Source organism: Papio anubis, chromosome 11 (assembly GCF_008728515.1).
Source record: "Papio anubis isolate 15944 chromosome 11, Panubis1.0, whole genome shotgun sequence".
Taxonomy (NCBI): Eukaryota; Metazoa; Chordata; class Mammalia; order Primates; family Cercopithecidae; genus Papio; species Papio anubis.
This window is the reverse complement of record NC_044986.1, coordinates 99,708,949-99,728,829: the sequence shown is the minus strand read 5'-3', so window position 1 is coordinate 99,728,829 and position 19,881 is coordinate 99,708,949. Positions and strand designations below refer to the sequence as shown.

The following is a 19,881-nucleotide window of genomic DNA, read 5'->3' as shown; positions in this document are numbered from 1 at the left end:
ATTAGCTGGGCATTGTGGTGTGCACCTGTAGTCCCAACTACTTGGGAGGCTGAAGCAGGAGGATCACTTCAAATCAGGAGTTCAAGGCTGCAGTGAGCTAAGATTGCACCACTGCACTCCAGTCTATGTGACAGAGCAAGACCCTGTCTCAAAAAAAAAAAAAAAAAAGAGAAGAGAAAAAAAGAGAGAGAGAGAAAGAAAACAGAAAAGAAAGGAAAAGAGAAAGTTTTAAAACTTAAAAAAAATAAGAATCATGTAAGGGACATGCATGTACCCTTCATCAAGATTCACTCATTGTTTACATTCTGCCACATTCCTACTTTGTTTTTTTCACCATTTATCTCTTAAGAAAAAGACATTCTGTCTTTGTTGCACAATGCATGTATTACAGTACAATGATCACATTCAGTAAATGTACATGATTTAATACTATATTCTGAAATATAGGCCATATTCAACTTTTCCAATTACCCAAAAATGTCCACTTTTCTTTTTTTATTTTTATTTATTTATTCTTTTTGAGATGGGATCTTGCTGTGTTGCCCAGGCTGAAGTGCAGTGGCACAATCTCAGCTCACTGCAACCTCCGCCTCCCAGGTTCAAGCAATTCTTCTGCCTCAGCCTCCCGAGTAGCTGGGATTACAGGCATGTGCCAGCATGCCTAGCTAATTTTTGTATTTTTAGTAGAGGCGGGGTTTCACCATATTGGCCAGGCTGGCCTCGAACTCCTGACCTCAGCTGATCCACCCGCCTCAGCCTCCCAAAGTGCTGGGATTACAGGTGTGAGCCACCACGCCCAGCCCTACTTTTCTTAAGAGTCCAGACCAGTTACTTTGTTCATTTTGCAGGATATTCCTCAGTTTGGATTTAGCTGATCTATTCCTCTTGATTGTGGTAGCAGTATCGCGGAGGTGAGGCTGTGTCCTCAGGGCATCGCATCAGTGGGGTACATGATGTCGCATTGTCGCATTATTGATCATTTTAAGTTTGATCATTTGGTTAAAGTCATGTCCACCAGATTTTCTTTGATAAGTGTTAAGTAATAGTTTTCATATAGTTTTAGTTCTGAGTCTTGTTGTGCATTTTGAGGTCATATTCTCATTTTTTCACCTACCCCGGAGTTTGACTTTGCAGAGTGGAATGATACTTCAAGTGAATACCATGTTCTCCAACCATCTTTCACCTAATGGTCTATTCATTCATTGCTTATTCTTGCCACCCACCACGGTGGTTGTAGAACTGTGTCTTTTTTAAAAAAATTCTATCATTGTCTCTTCTACTGTTCTCCCTTAAGCTGTTAACCTACTCAGCAAATACTTTTGAAGATTTTTCATGACCAAGGTAGGCACTATGCTTAGCAACACACACAAAGGCGAATAAGACGGCCTTGACCCCTGCCCCTGTGGAGCTTGAGTGAATATAGCATGTTTCTAATTTTTTTGAGTCAAGGTTTCACTCTGTCACCTGGACTTGAATGCAGTGTTAGATCACAGCTCACTGCAACCCGAAACTCCTGGGTTCAAGTGATCCTCCCGCCTCAGCCTCCCAAGTAGCTAGGTGCATGCCACCTCATCCAGCTAACTTTTTAAAATTTTTTGTAGAGACTGTATCATGCTGTGTCGCCCAGGCTAGTAGTTTTTTAAATGTATCCATTTACTTAACAAATATTCACTCAGAGTCTATCATGTATTTATATTGTTCTATTTACTGAGAATCCAACAGTGAACAAAAACAGATCCCTGCCCTCACGGGGCTTACACTCTAGTTGATGAGCGGGAAGAGAGTATAATTAGAGAAAGCCTAGGTGGTAGAAAGAGTTGATTTTGAAATAGGTCAGAGCTCATTAATGAGGAGACATTAAAGCAAAGACCTAAAGGCAGTGAGAGAGCAGCTGTTTGGGTAAGTGGGGAACAGGTGTTCCAGGCAGAGAGAAAAGCATAAGCGAATACATGCTCACAGGGTTCGAGTTACAGCTGGGAGGCTTGTGTGAGCAGAGCACAGAGATAAAATCCAATGGGCCAGTGATTGCCGGGGCGGGAGGGTGGAGGCAGTTGAGAAGGTAGCTGAATGTGTGAGTTAGAAAGAGGCATTTGAGGCCAGGTGTGGTGGCTCATGCCTGTAATCCCAGCACTCTGGGAGGCCAAGGCAGGTGGATCACTTGAGGTCAGGAGTTCACGACCAGCCTGACCAACATGGTGAAACCCCGTCAGTACTAAAAATACAAAAATTAGCTGGGCGTGGTGGCGCATGCCTGTAATCCAGCTACTTGGGAGGCTGAGGCAGGAGAATCACTTGAACCTGGGAGGCGGAGGTTGCAGTGAGCCAAGATCACTCCACTGCACTCCAGCCTGGGCAACAGAGTGAGACTCCATCTCAAAAAAAAAAAAAGAAAGAAAGAAAGAAAAGAAAAAGAAAGAGGCGCTTGGGTTGGAGATGTGCTTTGGGGGTTGGCAGCATATGTATGGTATTTAAAGCCCTAAGAGCACCTAGGGAGTGGGTGTAGACCAAGGCTGAAGAGAAAGTGGTCAGGAAGGATGAGGAGGAACCCACGGAGAAGCCTGGAAGGAGAAGCTGATGAGGTAGATAGGGATGGAACCAGAATCTCTGGGGCCTGAATCTTACACAATTTTGGGAGGCTTCCTTTTAAAAAGAAGGGATTTTTTTAACCTTGGGATGGGAGATGAGGTTCCCTTTAAAAAATACAAAATTATCAATGAAAAATTAAGGACAAGAGGGAATATTTATTTAGAGCCAGAAAGGAAATCACAATGAATTGCCAATTTTTATATAACAAACCTGCACATGTACCCCTGAACCTAAAATAATTTTTTAAATAAAATAAAGAAAAATATTTAAAATCATGGCTAGGGTAGGAGACAGCGATAATTTATAAAGCGTATTTGTTATTAATCACTAGAGATCACTGAACCCAAAAAGACTTTACTGTGATACTTTACTGTGAAAAAATAGTTTTCACTGCCTAAAATGAAACTCTTTATTTTCCAGTGTTATTAAAATATGCAGACATTTGAAAAAAACACTCAAAATAAAAATTGACAAATAACCATAAACATCTAAAAAGCAACATTGCAATCTTTATGATGATTAAATAACTTGCTGATGTGTTTTTCCTATACTTTTGGTTGCATATTCTTTTATCTTCTCTTCCTATAGGGCATACAATTTTCTGTAGGTGATAGATGATTTGGTGTTTCCTCCAGCATGGCTGTTCAAACTTAATTTTTAGGACTGAGAGTTGAGAAGAAGTTGACTTCCGTTTGACAGCTCTAGATGGTAATGCCCCCTCTGTAACTTCCTCTGTGGTTTCTAACTCTGGCGGTGCTTCTTGCCAGGCAACAAGGCCTCAGAGAAGTGCAGCTTTTGTTCTTACTAACATGGCACCCCATGGCATCCAATGGCCAGGCGACAGCTGGACTGCTTGGCCAGGACCACAGAACCATCAGTTCCCACCACCCTTCCAACTCCTGGGCTGGGACTGGGGGTGACATAAGGTAGCCAGGAAGCTTGGATCAAGGCGACCCCCGGGCAAGGAGCGGAGCAGCGTTTCCTTCAGACCTTCTCCTTGGCATGGGACATGAGATCTAATGTCTATGAAATGCATCATGGGAGGGCTTTTGCTGGACTCCAGGTAAAGTGGAGAGAGTGCTGGCAGTCACCTGGTCCCACTCCAAGACCTAGGAACTCCTACCCAGGTGACCTCCCAGCAAGAGAACAGTGTTGTGTGCTGCTGCTGGGGTGCCAGAGGAGACATGCGGCATCAGAAGGGTCCTGCAAGTGAGAAGCCCTGAAATGTAAGCTTCTTTATTGACTTCAAGGTACATTGGCCTCTGTGAGGAGGAAAACCAGGAAAGAAAACTGTCAGGAAAGCCAAGTGAAGAAAATATTTCCAGGAGGGAGTGATCAATAATATTAAAGGCTGTATAAGGTGCTGACTGTGAACTAACCATTGGATTTCACAACAGAGAGATCATTGGTAATCTCTTTTTTTTTTTTTTTTTTCGGGGGGAAACGTGGGATTTCGCCATGTTGCCCAGGCTGGTCTTGAACTCCTGGGCTCAAGTGATCTGCCTACCTTGACCTCCCAAAGTGCTGGGATCCCAGGCATGAGCTACCGCACCCCACAGGTTGTTGGTAATCTTGACATACAGTTTGGTGATATAGTGCAAGCAAAAGTCCAGTTGGGGTAGATTCATGAGAAAAGAGAGACAAGTAGGGGAGAGTGAATAGATCCAACTATTTACAGGACTTTTGTTTCTAAAAAGAAATGTTCATGATTTTTATTTATTAACACAACATGATAAATACAATGTTTTCTATTTGCGTCTCTTCAAATAATTCTAAATTGCATTGTCCCTCTGGTTTTAGGTCACAGTGGGTTCTATGTATGAAAGCAGTTCCCCATTCCTTATATAAACACTCAAAGTAGAAAAAAAAAAAAGGGGGAACTTAAAATAATCTAGAGACTTGGCACTCTTTCCAACCCGTGGGCATCCAAGTGAAACTAGTCTACAACTTGTCTCCCAGAGCTGGAGGCCAGCCAGACAGAGGGAAGCCAGACAGGGTCTTATTCAGTTCTCTCATTTTTTTTCTAACTGAAGCTTGACCTCGCAGAGTGCCTCCACCTTGTCCCACCCACTTATTTCCAAATTGCTTCAATTTTATGCAAAACATAAATTTTTCACTGACTTTATGCTTTGCATAAAATCACAGCAATTTGGAAACAAGCACATTTTTAAATCGTATCTTTTATTTTTTGTTTTTATTTTTTGATTTTAGAGACAGAGTCTCACTTTGTCACTCAGGCTAGAGTGCAGTGGTGCCATCATAGCTCACTGTAGCCGTGAGCTCTTGGGCTCAAGGGATTCTCCCACCTCAGCCTCCTGAGTAGCTGAGACCACAGGTGCACACCACTATGCCCGGCTAATTTTTTTTAGCACAGGGGATAGAGATGGGGTCTTGCTATGTTGCCCAGGCTGGTCTTGAACTCCTGACCTCAAGTGATCCTCCCACTTCCGCCTCCCAAAGTGCTGGAATTTCAGGTGTGACCCACCACACCTGGCCTAAATCATATTTTTAAAGATGTGGTAGCCCATCTCATTACGTGTGAGTGTGTGTGTGTGTGTGTGTGTATGGGTGTGGGTGTGTGTGTGTGTCTTTACTGCAAAATTCTAAGACTTTTCAAAGCATTCTCTTAGTATTTTTTTAAATCACTGAAATAAATCATGTCATTTAATGATTAGTTTTTTATTTAAAATGTTATTTACAGGTAACTTTTGCCATGACAATATTGCTTACAAAAGAACCCTGGTGTCTTGGTTGTTCCTTCTATGTGACCCTAGATATGCATATACACATGTCCATATGAATTTTGTTTGTGATTCACTGCATATTAGTCTGAATTGATCATCTGACCACAGTCATCGTCCTTTTGATTCAATAACTACTTGCTAGCCTATTAAGATTTTCACTGATCTCAGGGGTACCGTGCAAAGTCGGTTAAGTTGGCCCAAGAGGTTTCTTCATCTTAGTTCTCTGCTGAGTGAATTATTTGATACAATTTGTAACTTTAGAGATGCTTCTGTTTCCTGTTTTATGCCACACAGAAGCCTCGGCTTCCCCTTCCTCCTCCTCCAAACATTGCAAGAACCTTTAACCATATGCTGTGTTATTCTGTGAACCACTTCCTCTTGATAAAACGCTTTCATTGCATTTTGAAAAAATACAACACTGAAGGAATCAGGTAAAATTCAATATTCTAAGTTATTTTCAATCACACTGTATAGGTGATTTCACAGTTTCCACCAGCATTTGCGAGCATCTGAATTCTGCAGTGCATATTTCATCCTAAGTGCAATCCCATTCATAAGCTGTTTTAAATTTTTTCCTCCTCTTTTGTATCTGTAGTTGTAATATGTTGACTGATTTATTTCCTAGAAAAAAAATTGACAGATGGTATTTAATTAAAAAATAATAAAAATATTAAAGTAAATTGATACTTGGAGAGCCTCAGATTTTTTAAACTTATTTCTCATCAATTCCAGTTCTCTTTGAGTTTTGGCAATCTAGTAATAAACTCAAAACACTGTCTGGTAAAAAAAAATAGCAGTCCCTGTAACTCCAGCACTTTGGGAGGCCGAGGCGAGTGGATCACCTGAGGTCATGAGTTCGAAACCAGCCTGGCCAACATGGTGAAACCCCTTCTCAAGTGAAAAAAAAAAAATTAGCTGGGCATGGTGACGGGTGCCTGTAATCCCAGCTACTTGGGAGGCTGAGGCAGGAGAAACGCTTGAACTGGGAGGCGGAGGTTGCAGTGAGCTGAGATCACACCATTGCACTCCAGCCTGAGCAACAAGAGCAAAACTCCATCTCAAAGAAAAAAAAAAGCAGTCAATACTAGGATACAAACATTTTTCTTTAACTATCTTTAACATAGAAAGATGTACAGTATGCAGATAAATTCATTGAAGAGAAGAAATACAGCTGAGGAAAACCCACACAGAAAAATCTTCCAGAAATTTGTTTAAGCCTCCAACCATGTCTGGGATCAATAAATATTTGGTGACTGACTTACATTGTGTAAACTCGATCGAGTTACTTATCTCTGGATGCCTCAGTTTTCTCATCTAAGAGGAACCTAAAAGTGTTTTCATTTCACCTAGGGTATGAGGATGGATTTAATCAGTCAATGCACATAATGCACCAGGACAATCCCTGGCACGGAGTGAGAACACCTAATAGTTATCCGCTATTATTTTTATTGTTATCAGGCAGGTAAAGAGCAAGGGGAGATTTCTGTCTCTCTCACCCCAGCCATGCGCAGAAACAATTGAATGAGGAGTTTTATTCTTGGTAGACAGACAGGTAGCAACTTCTCTGGTGAAGTACTGAAGACTAATTCTAACCTTCCTGAACTTCATTGACTGTGACTCATTTTAATAATCGGAAAGTCATTTTTATACCTCCTCTGTTGTTTCATTTTTTTGTATTATTTATTTTGAGCCAGGGTCTCGCTCTGTTGCCCAGGCTGGAATGCAATAGTACAATCATGAGTCACTGCAGCCTTTAACTTCTGGGCTCAAAGGATCTTCCTGCCTCTGCCTCATGAAGAGCTGGGACTACAAGCGCATGCCACTATGACTGGCTATTTTTTTTATTTTTTGTAGAGATAAGGTCTTGCTTGCAAATATTCTATTTGGTCTTTTCTTTTCATTCTCAGTGCTCTGAAATTTTCATTCGGTTATTCGTATTAGTATTTTAATCCAAGGAAAGACTAAGCGTAACTAAAAATACAGCTGAAAAGGTGAAATTTGCAACCATTCAAATTAGCTTAGACAACCCGTGAGTTTGTAACATCTTAATATGGTGCCATAAGAAAGCAGGGCTTTGACAGATAAGCTCCTTATAAAAATGTAAATAATATGTGTTTCTTCGTTGTATTGACACTTGCTGACACTGAAAACAACTCTGTAAACCCAAAACTTAATAATTACAAGAAGAAAAAAATCTTAACAACTTTTTTATTTCATGTAGAAGTTGTTAGGACCACTTGTTTGTTTTGTTTTGTTGTGAGGTGGAGTCTTGCTCTGTCGCCCAGGCTGGAGTGCAGCACGACCTCGGCTCACTGCAACCGCCGCCTCCTGTGTTCAAGCGATTCTTGTGCCTCAGACTCCCAAGTAGCTTATAGGCGAGCACCACCACGCCCAGCTAATTTTTTGGTATTTTTAGTAGAGACAGGGTTTCACCATGCTGGCCAGGCCGGTCTCAAACTCCCGACCTCAAGTGATCCACCTGCCTCAGTCTCGCAAAGTGCTGGGATTAGAGGCATGAGCCACCACGCCCAGCCTTGTTTTGAACTTACATGAAAAATAGTGTTTTTTTGTTTTCTGTTTTATTAAAAAATTCCTATTATAAACAATTTTATTATTACATATTTAATTTAATATATAAAATGGTATGCTTTTATGAATAAATCTTTTAGTTTTAAGAGCATCAAATAATCCCTTAATTTAATATCATTCTGCTCAAAATTCAGTTCCTAGCACGAAATTATAACATATTATTGTTATAACAAAGGAGTACTTAAGCATGTTTATGTGTTCACTTTTCATTCTTACCGATCAGCAAATTTAAAATAAACACATGAAATTAGTTATAGGACATGAATTAAGAAATAATTAAGATAGAAAACACAACGTGTTTTTATTTACTAAATAATGATTAGCCTATTACTTGAAATGTTAACTGGCTTTAGATTGAATTAGAAAAGAAGAAAAGTCATTGATATTGTCACTCAAGTTGCCTCAAGTTGCCTCAAGTTGCATGGTAGTTATCAGAATTTTTCTTAAAGCAACTACAATTTTTGGTTTGAAAACGGATTCAGGCCTAAATAGATGCGAGCCCCAGTGAAACTTCTGTTTACCAACACAACATATCTGTGTAAGTATCAGTATTTACTCACTTGGAAATAGCATTGGAAAAAGAGAAAGTATTATAGTGAATGAGGTTCCACAAACCTGTACCTATAGCAGCAGCTTAGAAACAAGACTGTTTAATTGCTCTGATAGTTCTTGGAAACATGTTATTTGGCAACCTCTAAGGACTGCCCGGCCCTGGAATGTGACATTTCTGAGTGTGTCACACCAGGAGCCTTGTAGAACGTGTAGCCAGTCAAGTGAGAGAGAACGTTCTATGAGGCTTGAGATCTGGACTCTAGCCCAGTTCTCATTAGTCTGGGAAGTTACTCAATCTCTCTGGGTTTCCAACGAAGCATTTCTGAACACAAACATCAACAAGATCTGATTCTTACTTAATAATGACTCCCAGTTTTCTAAGAGATTCTAACACCATAACAAAAAAGAGTGTGATTCAGTGTGGCAAATGCTGATTGCAAATTTATGCCAAGTATTGTTGGCTATTTTGTTTAAATGTCGCAACAAGCCTATGAATTCGGCATTATTGTTTTCCTTATTTTACAGACAAGGAAACTGAAGTTCAGGGAGATTAAATACCGTGTCAAGTTGGTTGTTAAGGCCAGGATTTACTGACATGTTTACCAAATGCAATAGACAGCAAATCTCTGCTGGAAATGAAGATACCATTGAAGTGTTAGCATGACAGCTGGATTTTAAATGATCAGTAGGATTTTATGAAGGAGATATGGACAGAGGAGGATGTTATTTAAAGGGAATAGCATATACAAAGACAAAAGAGTTCTAAAAACCCTGTTCAGTAAGGGTCCTGAGGCCAGACCTGATGGCTCACGCCCGTAATCCCAGCATTTTGGGAGGCGGAGGTGCGAGGATCACTTGAGCCCAGGAGTTTGAGACCTGCCTGGGCAACATAGCGAGATCCTGTCTCTGCCAAAAATAAAATAAAATAATGTAAAAATATATAAATGAATTAAAAAATAAAAGGCCCCGACTGGGGCAAATTAGGAAGGACTTTGAAAGACACGCTGAGTACCTGAACGCTCTCCACTTCATCATAAGCAGCCAGGGAAGGCTTTTAAACAGGAGCGTGGCATGTTCACATTTGTATTTGCAATTTGCAGCAGTGGTGGTGGTGAATATTTCTAGGGAGTGCAGAAGGCTGGAGGCTGGGTGATCTGGTGAGGTATCAACTGTGACTTGATAGAGAGAATGAAGGCAGGGAGAAGCCTTCTACAGGAAAAGCCAACAGATTCCCTGACCTACTAGATGGAAAAATGGGAGGAGTAAGGGACTTTGCTGAGGGTTCTAAGTCAGACTGATATGTGACTAATGGCCTTTTACCAAGTGAGGGCGCATAGGAAGAGAATGCATGAGGGGGAGTAACGAGTTGGAGCTGCTTAGAGGCAAATGCCTGGGGGATGTTGAGTTGGCTGTTTTCAGGCAAGCTACTCTGACCGATGCAGTAAGGGCCGCCCTCATCCAGGTCCAAAATTCCAGATTCCATGGCCGGAATTGCTGATCTTCACGGCATCCCAAACTCATGCAAACTGAGTTAAATGTTTGAGATTAACTTTGCCGTCGATATAAACATATGTCCTGTAAAACACATGCATCACAGTACTCAGGATAAATGTTTAAAAGACATATTTTTGAAATGTATCCAGGTGGAAAAGAGAAACAATTTAAGGATAAAAAAAAACAATTTAAGGATAAAAGCCTAGAAATATTAAGCATTAGGGAAAATTTCCTTGTTGTTTAAGGAACCTAAGGGAAAGTTTTAGCCTGAACGAGCGGCTTCAACCACTTCACCCCACGTCTATCCAATAATAACAACAATGATCACAAAATCTAGCTGATTTTGTAGTATTTCCATTTATTTTTCATCAACAACTTGTGGTTCTTCCCAAGACATAAAATGAACTCAGAAGTGACATACTCACAAAAAGATTCTAACTCCACCCAGTCACGATGTGAGCACGGCTTGTTTGCAATGCATTGCTTCACTGTGATAACTCCACCCCGGCTCTTTCTGGCTGCTAACCCAAATAACACTTTTAGCTGTCAGGGCTGGGTGTTTTTTTTTTCCTCTCTCTCTTTTAATCTTTATTTTGACCTTTGGAAAACACCACACGTACCTATAGGCACAGCCCTGTTTTCTTATGCTTGTGTGTGTGTACACTGTACACATGTGTATAACTCTTGTTTGTCCATTCCAAAAATAAAGTTTTCTTGCAGAGAGGTCAATTATGTCACATGATTGCATTTACAGATTAATAATTTTTGTTACAAACCGCCCTTAAGTCAAATGTCTTTTTATTTTCACCGTGCGTGCAACTGTGATCCATTCACTAGCAAGTTTACTTACGACTGTAGGTTTCAGCACAATTTTGATATTGACTCCACTTAATAACTCAATAACAGACTCTGAGGGAGAGGAATGAAAGGGCAGGGGAAAGGGCAGGGGGAAAGATTTTCAGCAGATGAATGCAGGGAGAGGTCACGAGAACGCGCTGTTGTTTTGAGTTATTTCCATCTTAGGTGGATGATTCACTGTGGCACGTCATTAACCTGTTATGTAGCAGTGGTGTGCACAGCCTGAGAAACAAGGCCTTTGGGTTCAATGGGTTTTTCTGACTCATTGATGTCACATTTCAAGACTTTATTTTAGTGCTTTTCCAAATTTAAGGATTCAGGAGAATGAATCAATGGCAATATTCTTGTTACTCAAATTATCTTTGGTTCCTATAAGCTTATTGTAATGCTGGTTGGCAGTTTTGAGGTCAGCAAACAAATCTATATTTATTCTTATAAAATGGATTACTCTCATAAAAAAATCTGAAATGTGTTAACACCAATAATTACTCTTAACTTTTTCTGTTAATAGTAATTCATCTGAAGGATTCCTTTATTTTCTCACATTATTGTACTCAGGAAGAAATTCACGTGAGCAGTTCTGGAATTTTATTATTTATTCCAAGAATTTCCCCTTATTAAAATAATAACTTAAAAACCCATGACAAGATTTTTAATACCATATTAGTTGTTTTGGGAGACAGTTTGTGAAACCATGGAGATAATGTCTACTTAAATACTTTCTGCCATTTTGTAGGAATTTTTTTTTTTTTTTTTTGAAAGAGTCTCACTGTGTCACCCAGGCTGGACTTTGGTGGCACCATCATAGCTCACTGCAGCCTCGACCTCCTGGGCTCAAGCCATCATCCCGTCTCAGCCTCCTGAGTAGCTGGAACTACAGGCACGTGCCCCCACACCTGGCTCATTTTTTAATTTTTTGTAGAGAAGTCTCTCTATGTTGCCCAGGCTGGTTTCAAACTCCTGGCCTCAAGCAATCCTCTCCCCTCGGCCTTCCAAAGTGCTGGGATAACAGGCATGAGTCACCATGCCCAGCCTTGTAGGACATTTAAAGAAAGGAGGATATGATTCAGATACTTTGTAAGCAACTGTGTGGGGATAAAACCCCATGGAAAAGAGTCCTCATGCTGACTTCCCTCCTGAAACAGGGGCGGCGCCCACCTGCAGCCATCTTCCTGTCTTCTAGCTGCCATAAACACTTTTTTAATCCCAACAATACACACAAAATAGGCCAAGTATCTTCTATCATCCTTCACTGATGCTGTGTTTGATTCCTCTCTGACTTTCCCTGCACACATAGACCTAGACCTTTGTTTTCTTTCTCACCTGTTGCTTCTTTACCTGGGTGCTCACCTGTCAGCTCTGTGTGGTCTGACCTTCAGCATTCACTGAGTGGCTTCCTTGGATTCAAACACACACCTCCTTGTCCCACGTGTATGTACACCTGATTCTTTGGGATGCATTTGCTACTAGGAAATGTGCTAGTTTGATGGAATCTAGACCTCTCTTAACTAAAGACCTCTTCTTGTCCCCTCCCAGTGACTCCTGGCCAACACAGTTTTACAATTTCCTGTGCTCCTGCAAGACACCTCCTACACTGGATGCCAGATAGGGCACTAGAGAAAATTAATGCATCTCATAGCAATTCAAGCATCCGTCCTCCAAAATAAAACATGCAAAACTTAAACCTCGAAATGACCATGCAATACCCTCAGTGACCCGCAGCTCAGGGTAGCTTTTGTGTTTCTCACGAGGGAGAGACTAGAAGGAGGGCAAAAGAAAAGCCACTGCAGGGGGCAGAAAATTCAGATGGAAAATGTTTTCAGTCCTGTTTGGCGAGGGTGATAAGGTTATGTAGGAGAAGAAAATAATTTTTTTCTTCTTAAAATAGGGAGAGGGGGAAATATACGATGGAAAAATTAAGCAAGAAGATTTCATTATGTCAGATTTCCTAAGTGATAAACCCAAGATAATTGTTGAAGATAATTTGGGAAGATTAAGTGCTAGCTTTGCAGGGTGGATATTTGGAGGATATGCACTGATTCACCCAAAATGATTTTACAGCCTCATCTGTTCTGATTGCTCAGCGTCAATGCTATCCTGGGTGCTAAATGTTGCTAATAGCAACTCTGTTGCTCTTGCAACAGAGTTAGTGGCAGATAAATATTACTGTTATCATCATCATCATTTACATCACTTCACTTTTAAGAATTGTGATATCTTAAAAATCATTTGGTGGGGTGTGGTGGCTCACGCCTGTAATCCCAACACTTTGGGAGGCCTGGGTGGGTGGATCACTTGAGGTCAGGAGTTCAAGAATAGCCTGGCCAACATCATGAAACCCCATCTCTACTAAAAACACAAAAATTAGCCAGGCATGGTGGCGGGTGCCTGTAATACTAGCTACTCAGGAGGCTGAGGCAGGAGAATTTCTTGAACCCAGGAGGCAGAGGTTGCAGCGAGCTGAGATCAAGCCATTGCACTCCAGCCTGGGAGACAGAGTGAGACTCTGTCTCAAAAATAAAAGGAGGAGGAGGAGGAGGAGGAAGAGAAGGAGGAGAAGGAGAAGGAGAAGGAGAAGGGGAAGGAGGTCATTTGAGTCATTTTTAAGAAAGCAAAGCTAGTGTGACAAAGTTTGTTTCATAGACATATTTAATAAAGGACTAAGACACCCTGATAACTAAAGCTATTAAAAATAAAAATATGCGACTGCTAAAGTATTAAAGTCACTTAAAGGGTGAACTACAAGTTTTCAAGATAGTTTATTCAAAGAAAGGTAGATTTGCCTCGACTTGGCCTATTTCAGCCAAGTAGTTTATTTTAAATACACACAAGAAGGGATAATAGTATTATGGTTATGATTTAGAAAGTATCTTTATCGGCCAGGCGTGGTGGCTGACACCTGTAATCCCAGCATTTTGGGAGACTGAGGCAGGTGGATCACCTGAGGTCAGGAGTTTCAGAACACCCTGGCCAACATGATGAAACCCCGTCTCTACTAAAAATACAAAAATTAGCCAGGTGTGGTGGGACATGCCTGTAATTCCAGCTACTCAGGAGGCTGAGGCACGAGAATTGCTTTAACCTGGGAGGTGGAAGTTGCAGTGGCGTGAGATGGCACCACTGCACTCCAGGCTGGGCGACAAGAGCAAAACTCCATCTCAAAAAAAAAAAAAAGAAAAGAAAAAAGAAATAAAGTGTCTTTAGCTTTTAGTACTGCATGTTGAAATATTTGTGGAAAAATAATATTTGCTTTAAAATATCTGTTGTAGGAAGATATAAATGGAAAAAGATCAGTCCAGTTGAAAATTATTAAAGCTGGACAATGTGTACATGAAAATCATTATTCTCTCTGCTTTTGTATATATTTTTAATTTCCAAATTAAAAGAATGACATAAATATGCATGCATGTACATATTCAAGTAAATACTGTGATTTGGCTTAAATATTACATACTGATTCTCTAAACCCACCAGACTTCTAAGTATGAGCTATAATTGGCATTAATCTTACAGTGTTTTAGAGCATTTTGAAATGTCCTTAGAGGCTGAGCAAGGTGGCTCAATCCTGTAATCCCAGCACTTTGGGAGGTCGAGGCGAGTAGATCACCCTCAGGTGAGGTCAGGAGTTTGAGACCAGCCTGGCCAACATGATGAAACCCTGTCTCTACTAAAAATACAATAATTAACCAGGCGTGGTGGCGGGTGCCTGTCATCCCAGCTACTCAGGAGGCTGAGGAAGGAGAATTGCTTTAACCTGAGAGATGGAGGCTGGAGTGAGCTGAGATCGTGCCACCACACTCCAACCTGTGTGACAGAGCAAGACTCGGTCTAAAAAAAAAAAAAAAGAAAAGAAAAGAAAAAAGAAATGCCCTTAGAAATGGTCTGCAACAAATTCCTCATGTTACAGATGAAACAATTGATTACCGTTGCCAAACTACATACTGCTAGTTAGTGGCCAAAGGACTAGTAATGTCTCCTAACTTCCCAAATTAGCCTTGCCAAAAATGTCAGGAAACAGAGCAGCCAGTTGCGACTCACAGTGCATCCCACCCTATTTTGTCGCAAACTTTTCCGCTTCTTGGGCAATTGCTTCATTTGGTTTAGGCAAAGAAAGTTGAAAATGTAAAAACATGTTTTCTTTCTATCTCTTTTCACTTGACAGGGTGGCCATTTAAGTTCTAAGTGTTTGTCCACTCGTACTTCTAAATAAATGTACTAAAAACTATTATTTCAGAAATATCTTTTGAAAGCAGGAAATTGTTGGGTAAATATGCTTAATCACTCCTCACATCATTTTCATGTAAGTTTGTTTTTTTTTTTTTGAGACGGAGTCTCGCTCTGTCCCCCAGGCTAGAGTGTAGTGGCGCGATCTCGGCTCACTGCAACCTTTGCCTCCTGGGTTCAAGCAATTCTCCTGCCTCGGCCTCCTGAGTAGCTGGGACTATGGGCGCCCGCCACCACACCCAGGTAATTTTTGTATTTTTAGTACAGATGAGGTTTCACCATATTGGCCAGGCTGGTCTCGAACTCCTGACCTTGGGTGATCCGCCTGTCTCGGCCTCCCCTAGTGCTGGGATTACAGGCATGAGGCACCGTGCCCAGCCTGTTTCTTTGGCCCCAAGAAGACTAGTTTAGCCTGGAAAATTACAACTGTGGCTCTGAGATGTTCCCCAAGGTTTGGCACAATCTTAGATCAAGTGGATTGGATAGAAGCCAGGCATGAAATTTCAGGCTAACATGAGCCTTCCTCTCAGTATAGTCCTCTCCCAACTTAGCTGCCCACGGATGGGGCTCTTAGGGGAAAGAGAGGGATGCAAAGAGTATCCTAGGATCAGGCTTTTATGAGACTGCTAATATCTCAGTTTCTTCCTTTTTCAGATGGGTGAGTCAAGTGAAGACATAGACCAAATGTTCAGCACTTTGCTGGGAGAGATGGATCTTCTGACTCAGGTAAACTTCCCTTTTTAACTGGCAAATTAGAAAACAAAAATAGAGTTGCTGAATTTCATTATAACATGACAAGGGAGCTGTCTTTTTTAAAACCCTGAAGATTGGCAACATTATATAGTTCTGATATAATATAATTGTGACAATGACAGATTAAAAAAAAAAGTTTGTTCCTGACTATACACTTTTGAGATCAGTTAGTTTAATACATTGATCAGACATACATCAAACTTGTAGTATCCAAATATTTACCAATAGAGAAATTTACCCCCAAGTTTACTACCCTACAACCACCAGCACTGAGCCATTTGCCTGTGGTTACCTTTATATAAACTCACTAAGAAAATATTATCTTTGTTTGATTTTGGGGTGTTTTTGAGACAGAGTCTCACTCTGTTGCTTAGGCTGGAGGGCAGTGGCACAATCATGGTTCACTGGAGCCTCAACCTCGTGGGCTCAAGTGATCCTCTGGCCTCAGCCTCCCAAGTAGCAGGGACTACAGGTGCACGCCACCACACCCAGCTAATTTTTTTTTCTTTTGTAGAGATGAGATCTCACTATGTTGCCCAGGCTGGATATCATCTTTAGTAAAGACTTTTTACCAACCCTTGAGGAAATGCTATATTTTAAATAACTAAGGGGGAGTTTTGGTGCCTCGTGATTAGACTGTAAGAACTTAGTACCCTCAAAGGAATGTGAAAACCACTCAGCCATAGACATAAAAAAGCCCCTGGCATCAAGATCAGATTGACTCAGAGGTCACTGAGCCCCACTGTCGGCGCCACTACAGCCAGGCAGCTGCTAACCCAGGGGCCACTAAGCCAGGTTACAGTCAGCTGCTAACCCAGGGGCCACTAAGCCAGGTTACAGTCAGCTGCTAACCCAGCGACCACTAAGCCAGGTTACAGTCAAGTGGGCTTTAGAGCGTCTCAGAGTGTGCTCGTAAATGAGCCTTTGACTAAGAAGGTAACCAGCTCATCACTTTGCTGCATAAAATGTCAAAAGAAGAATAAGCCAGTATTCCTAAATAAGATAGGGGTCTTCTAAAGCTTTCTTTAAAAAAAACCAAATGAATAGTCTGTGTTTTGAAAGACTATTTATTTTAGGAAAAATAAACCAATTCTAGACTGGGCGCAGTGGCTCACACCTGTATTCCCAGCACTTTGGGAGGTTGCAGGTGGCACAGATCTCAGGCTCACCAGTTCGAGACCTCCGTCTCACCAAGTATCAAGCGATTCTCCATCTCTACTATCCACCCCGCCCCCAGCCCCCCAGCATTATCTGGGATTACAGGTGCATGCCACCACACCCAGCTAATTTTTGTATTTTTAGTAGAGAAGGGGTTTCACCATGTTGGCCCGGATGGTCTCTATCTCCTGACATCGTGATCTGTCCACCTTGGCCTCCCAAAGTGCTGGGATTACAGTTGTGAGCCGATGGCAACCACACTTCTAAAGATGAGGACTGTGTTTTCTCCTCCCATGGCGGAGGAAAGTTTAAGGGAACGTGTGTGGTCTTTCTGTACCCGTTCTCTCATTCCTGCAGCCAGTGGGGGAAGTGTTCTGATGGGCCAGAGTCTGGGATTTTTGTAGGACCACATTTAAGTATTGTTACTGTAAGGCAAGAACAGGAAAGAGGCTGGGCATGATGGTTCACACCTGTAATCCCAGCACTTTGGGAGGCCAAGACAGGAGGCTCACTTGAGCCCAGGAGTTAAAGACCAGCCTGGGCAACATAGTAAGACTCATTTTTATATAAAAAAAAAAGGAATAGGAAAAGGCCCCTTTTAGTCTCTTGGACCTGCCTTCACACAAAGCCCTTTTGGTTTTTGCTGTTTCTTTGTTGTGGCCAAGTGGATGCAGTCATAGGTTTGCTTGGCTAAACAGGTAGGTTCTCAAGATTTTAGGCTAAAGAAGTATTTTACTACAACAGACTGCATCCTCAAACAGTTTGTCTCCTCCAAGTAATTGGATATTTATTTCTTTGATGTCATGACTTAAGTCATTACAGAATTATTTGTATACATGTATATGTATAGTGTGTGTGTTCACCATTACAAGACATTATTTGTTCTTTTTAAAAATTAACTACCTCATTCTCATTGACATGTTCCATTTCAAGATCTTCCTTCTAGAATGATTTTTAAGCTCTAATTTTCTATAGGGGAAAAATTACATAAAACATAAAACATAAAACATTTTCAAGTTACAATATGGTTTTCATAGAACATGCTAAGGGAGAAAATGTGTAAATAATACATGGTTTTTGACTTGCTGAGTAAAGTGTGCTACAGAAATGTTTGTATCATGAATAACTTTGACGTGGGTCTTTTTTCACAGAGTTTAGGAGTTGACACTCTCCCTCCTCCTGACCCTAACCCACCCAGAGCTGAATTTAACTACAGTGTGGGGTTTAAAGATTTAAATGGTAAGCATAACCATTTCTTTTCTTAAGCAATTCAAAATCATGATGATGATTCAAATCAGTATGAAACTATAATTTGAAAACTAAATTAAAGGAACCTAAACATCATGATAAATATCATTGTTAAAATCATGGATTTCAGACTGGGTTTTACTGTGTCTTGATTGAATTGAGAGAATCAAGAAGATATTTTTGCCAATAACGAAAGGCAACACCATTCTGCATTTGTGAAAAGTCTCAAAATGATCTTGCACTTTAAAGTAAGGGGAGTTTCTTCTTATTACTAAGCCCATAGAGTAACAAGGAGTAGTATATGAAAATATTAATAAGGAAATGACCCTTCAGTGATAGAAATCAACTATTTCATAATGATTAATAAATATGAATGGATACTTCATATTTTATTTAAAATATTTTTAAATTTATATGTAATATATACTTATATGTAATTTAGTCTACTTGACATTTTTTCATTTTTCCTGAACTTGTCACTTTATTTTATTACCAAAAATCTCTCAGCCATGCATGGTGGCTCACGCCTGTGATCCCAACACTTTAGGAGGCCAAGGCGGGAGGACTGCTTGAGCTCAGGAGTTTGAAAACAGCCTGGACAGCATGGCAACACCCCATCTCTACGAAAAATTTAAAAAAAAATAGCCAAGTGTGGTGGCATGTGCCTGTGGTCTCAGCTGCTTGGGAGGCTGAGGCAGGAAGATCAAGGCTGCAGTGAGCTGTGCTTCTGCCACTGCACTCCACCCTGGGCAACAGAATGAGGTTCTACCTCAAGAAAATAAAAAACAAAACAAAACAAAAACTCTCAGTTTATTTAAGTGGAGACATCTTTAGGCCACACGCTATTCATATTATAATAAGTCTTGAGGCTGGGTACAGTGGCTTAAGCCTGTGATCCCAACACTTTGGGAGGCCAAGGCAGGCAGATCACGAGGTCAGGAGATCGAGACCATCCTGGCTAACACGGTGAAATCCCGTCTCCACAAAAAATACAAAAAATTAGCCGAGTGTGGTGGCAGGCGCCTGTAGTCCCAGCTGCTCGGGAGGCTGAGGCAAGAGAATGGCGTGAACCCAGGAGGTGGAGCTTGCAGTGAGCCAAGATCACACCACTGCACTCCAGCCTGGGTGACAGAGTGAGACTCCATCTCAAAAAAAATAATAATAATAAGCCTTGAAGTAATCACTTTCAAGTTATTGAAAACTCCCTGCAACTCTGGAAGAAGATTTCCCAAAGACTTGCAGTGCCTACCAAAAATGTGAAAAGCAAGATAGGAGAGAAGTTCAATTATAGAAATCCAGAATTCCAAGTTTTATTTCTGTGCTTCTCTGGATTTTTTTTTTTTTTTTTTTTTTTTTTTTTCGGGCAGAGTCTCTCTCTGTCACCCAGGCTGGAGTGCAGTGACGGGATCTCCACTCACTGCAACCTCTGCCCTCTGGGTTCAAGCGATTCTCTTGCCTCAGTCTCCCAAGTAGCTGGGACTACAGGCAAGAGCCACCACGCCCGGCTAGTTTTAGTAGAGACGGGGTTTTGCCTTGTTGGCTAGGCTGGTCTCGAGCTCCAAATCTCGGGTGATCCACCTGTTTCAGCCTCCTAAAGTGCTGGAATTACAGGCGTGAGGCATGGCGTCCAACCAGGATTTCTCTGTTTCTATCATTTCCAGTAATTTTGTAACAA

The 19,881-nt window shown here is 41.1% G+C and overlaps 1 protein-coding gene across 7 annotated transcripts in view; it reads left to right on the top strand.

The window, feature by feature from the left end:
* The window catches only part of LOC101007826 (amyloid beta A4 precursor protein-binding family B member 1-interacting protein), a 128,878-nt gene that overhangs the window by 39,121 nt on the left and 69,876 nt on the right, over positions 1-19,881 (top strand). For 5 of the 7 annotated variants that reach the window (XM_031652449.1, XM_031652447.1, XM_031652448.1 and 2 more), the window contains 2 exons: positions 15,702-15,773; positions 18,110-18,197. In XM_031652449.1, the coding sequence (XP_031508309.1) occupies positions 15,702-15,773; positions 18,110-18,197 (160 nt within the window). Of the gene's footprint in view, positions 1-15,270; positions 15,291-15,701; positions 15,774-18,109; positions 18,198-19,881 lie in introns of those variants that run through there. The other 2 variants (XM_021943118.2, XM_021943123.2) reach the window with 2 other exon arrangements.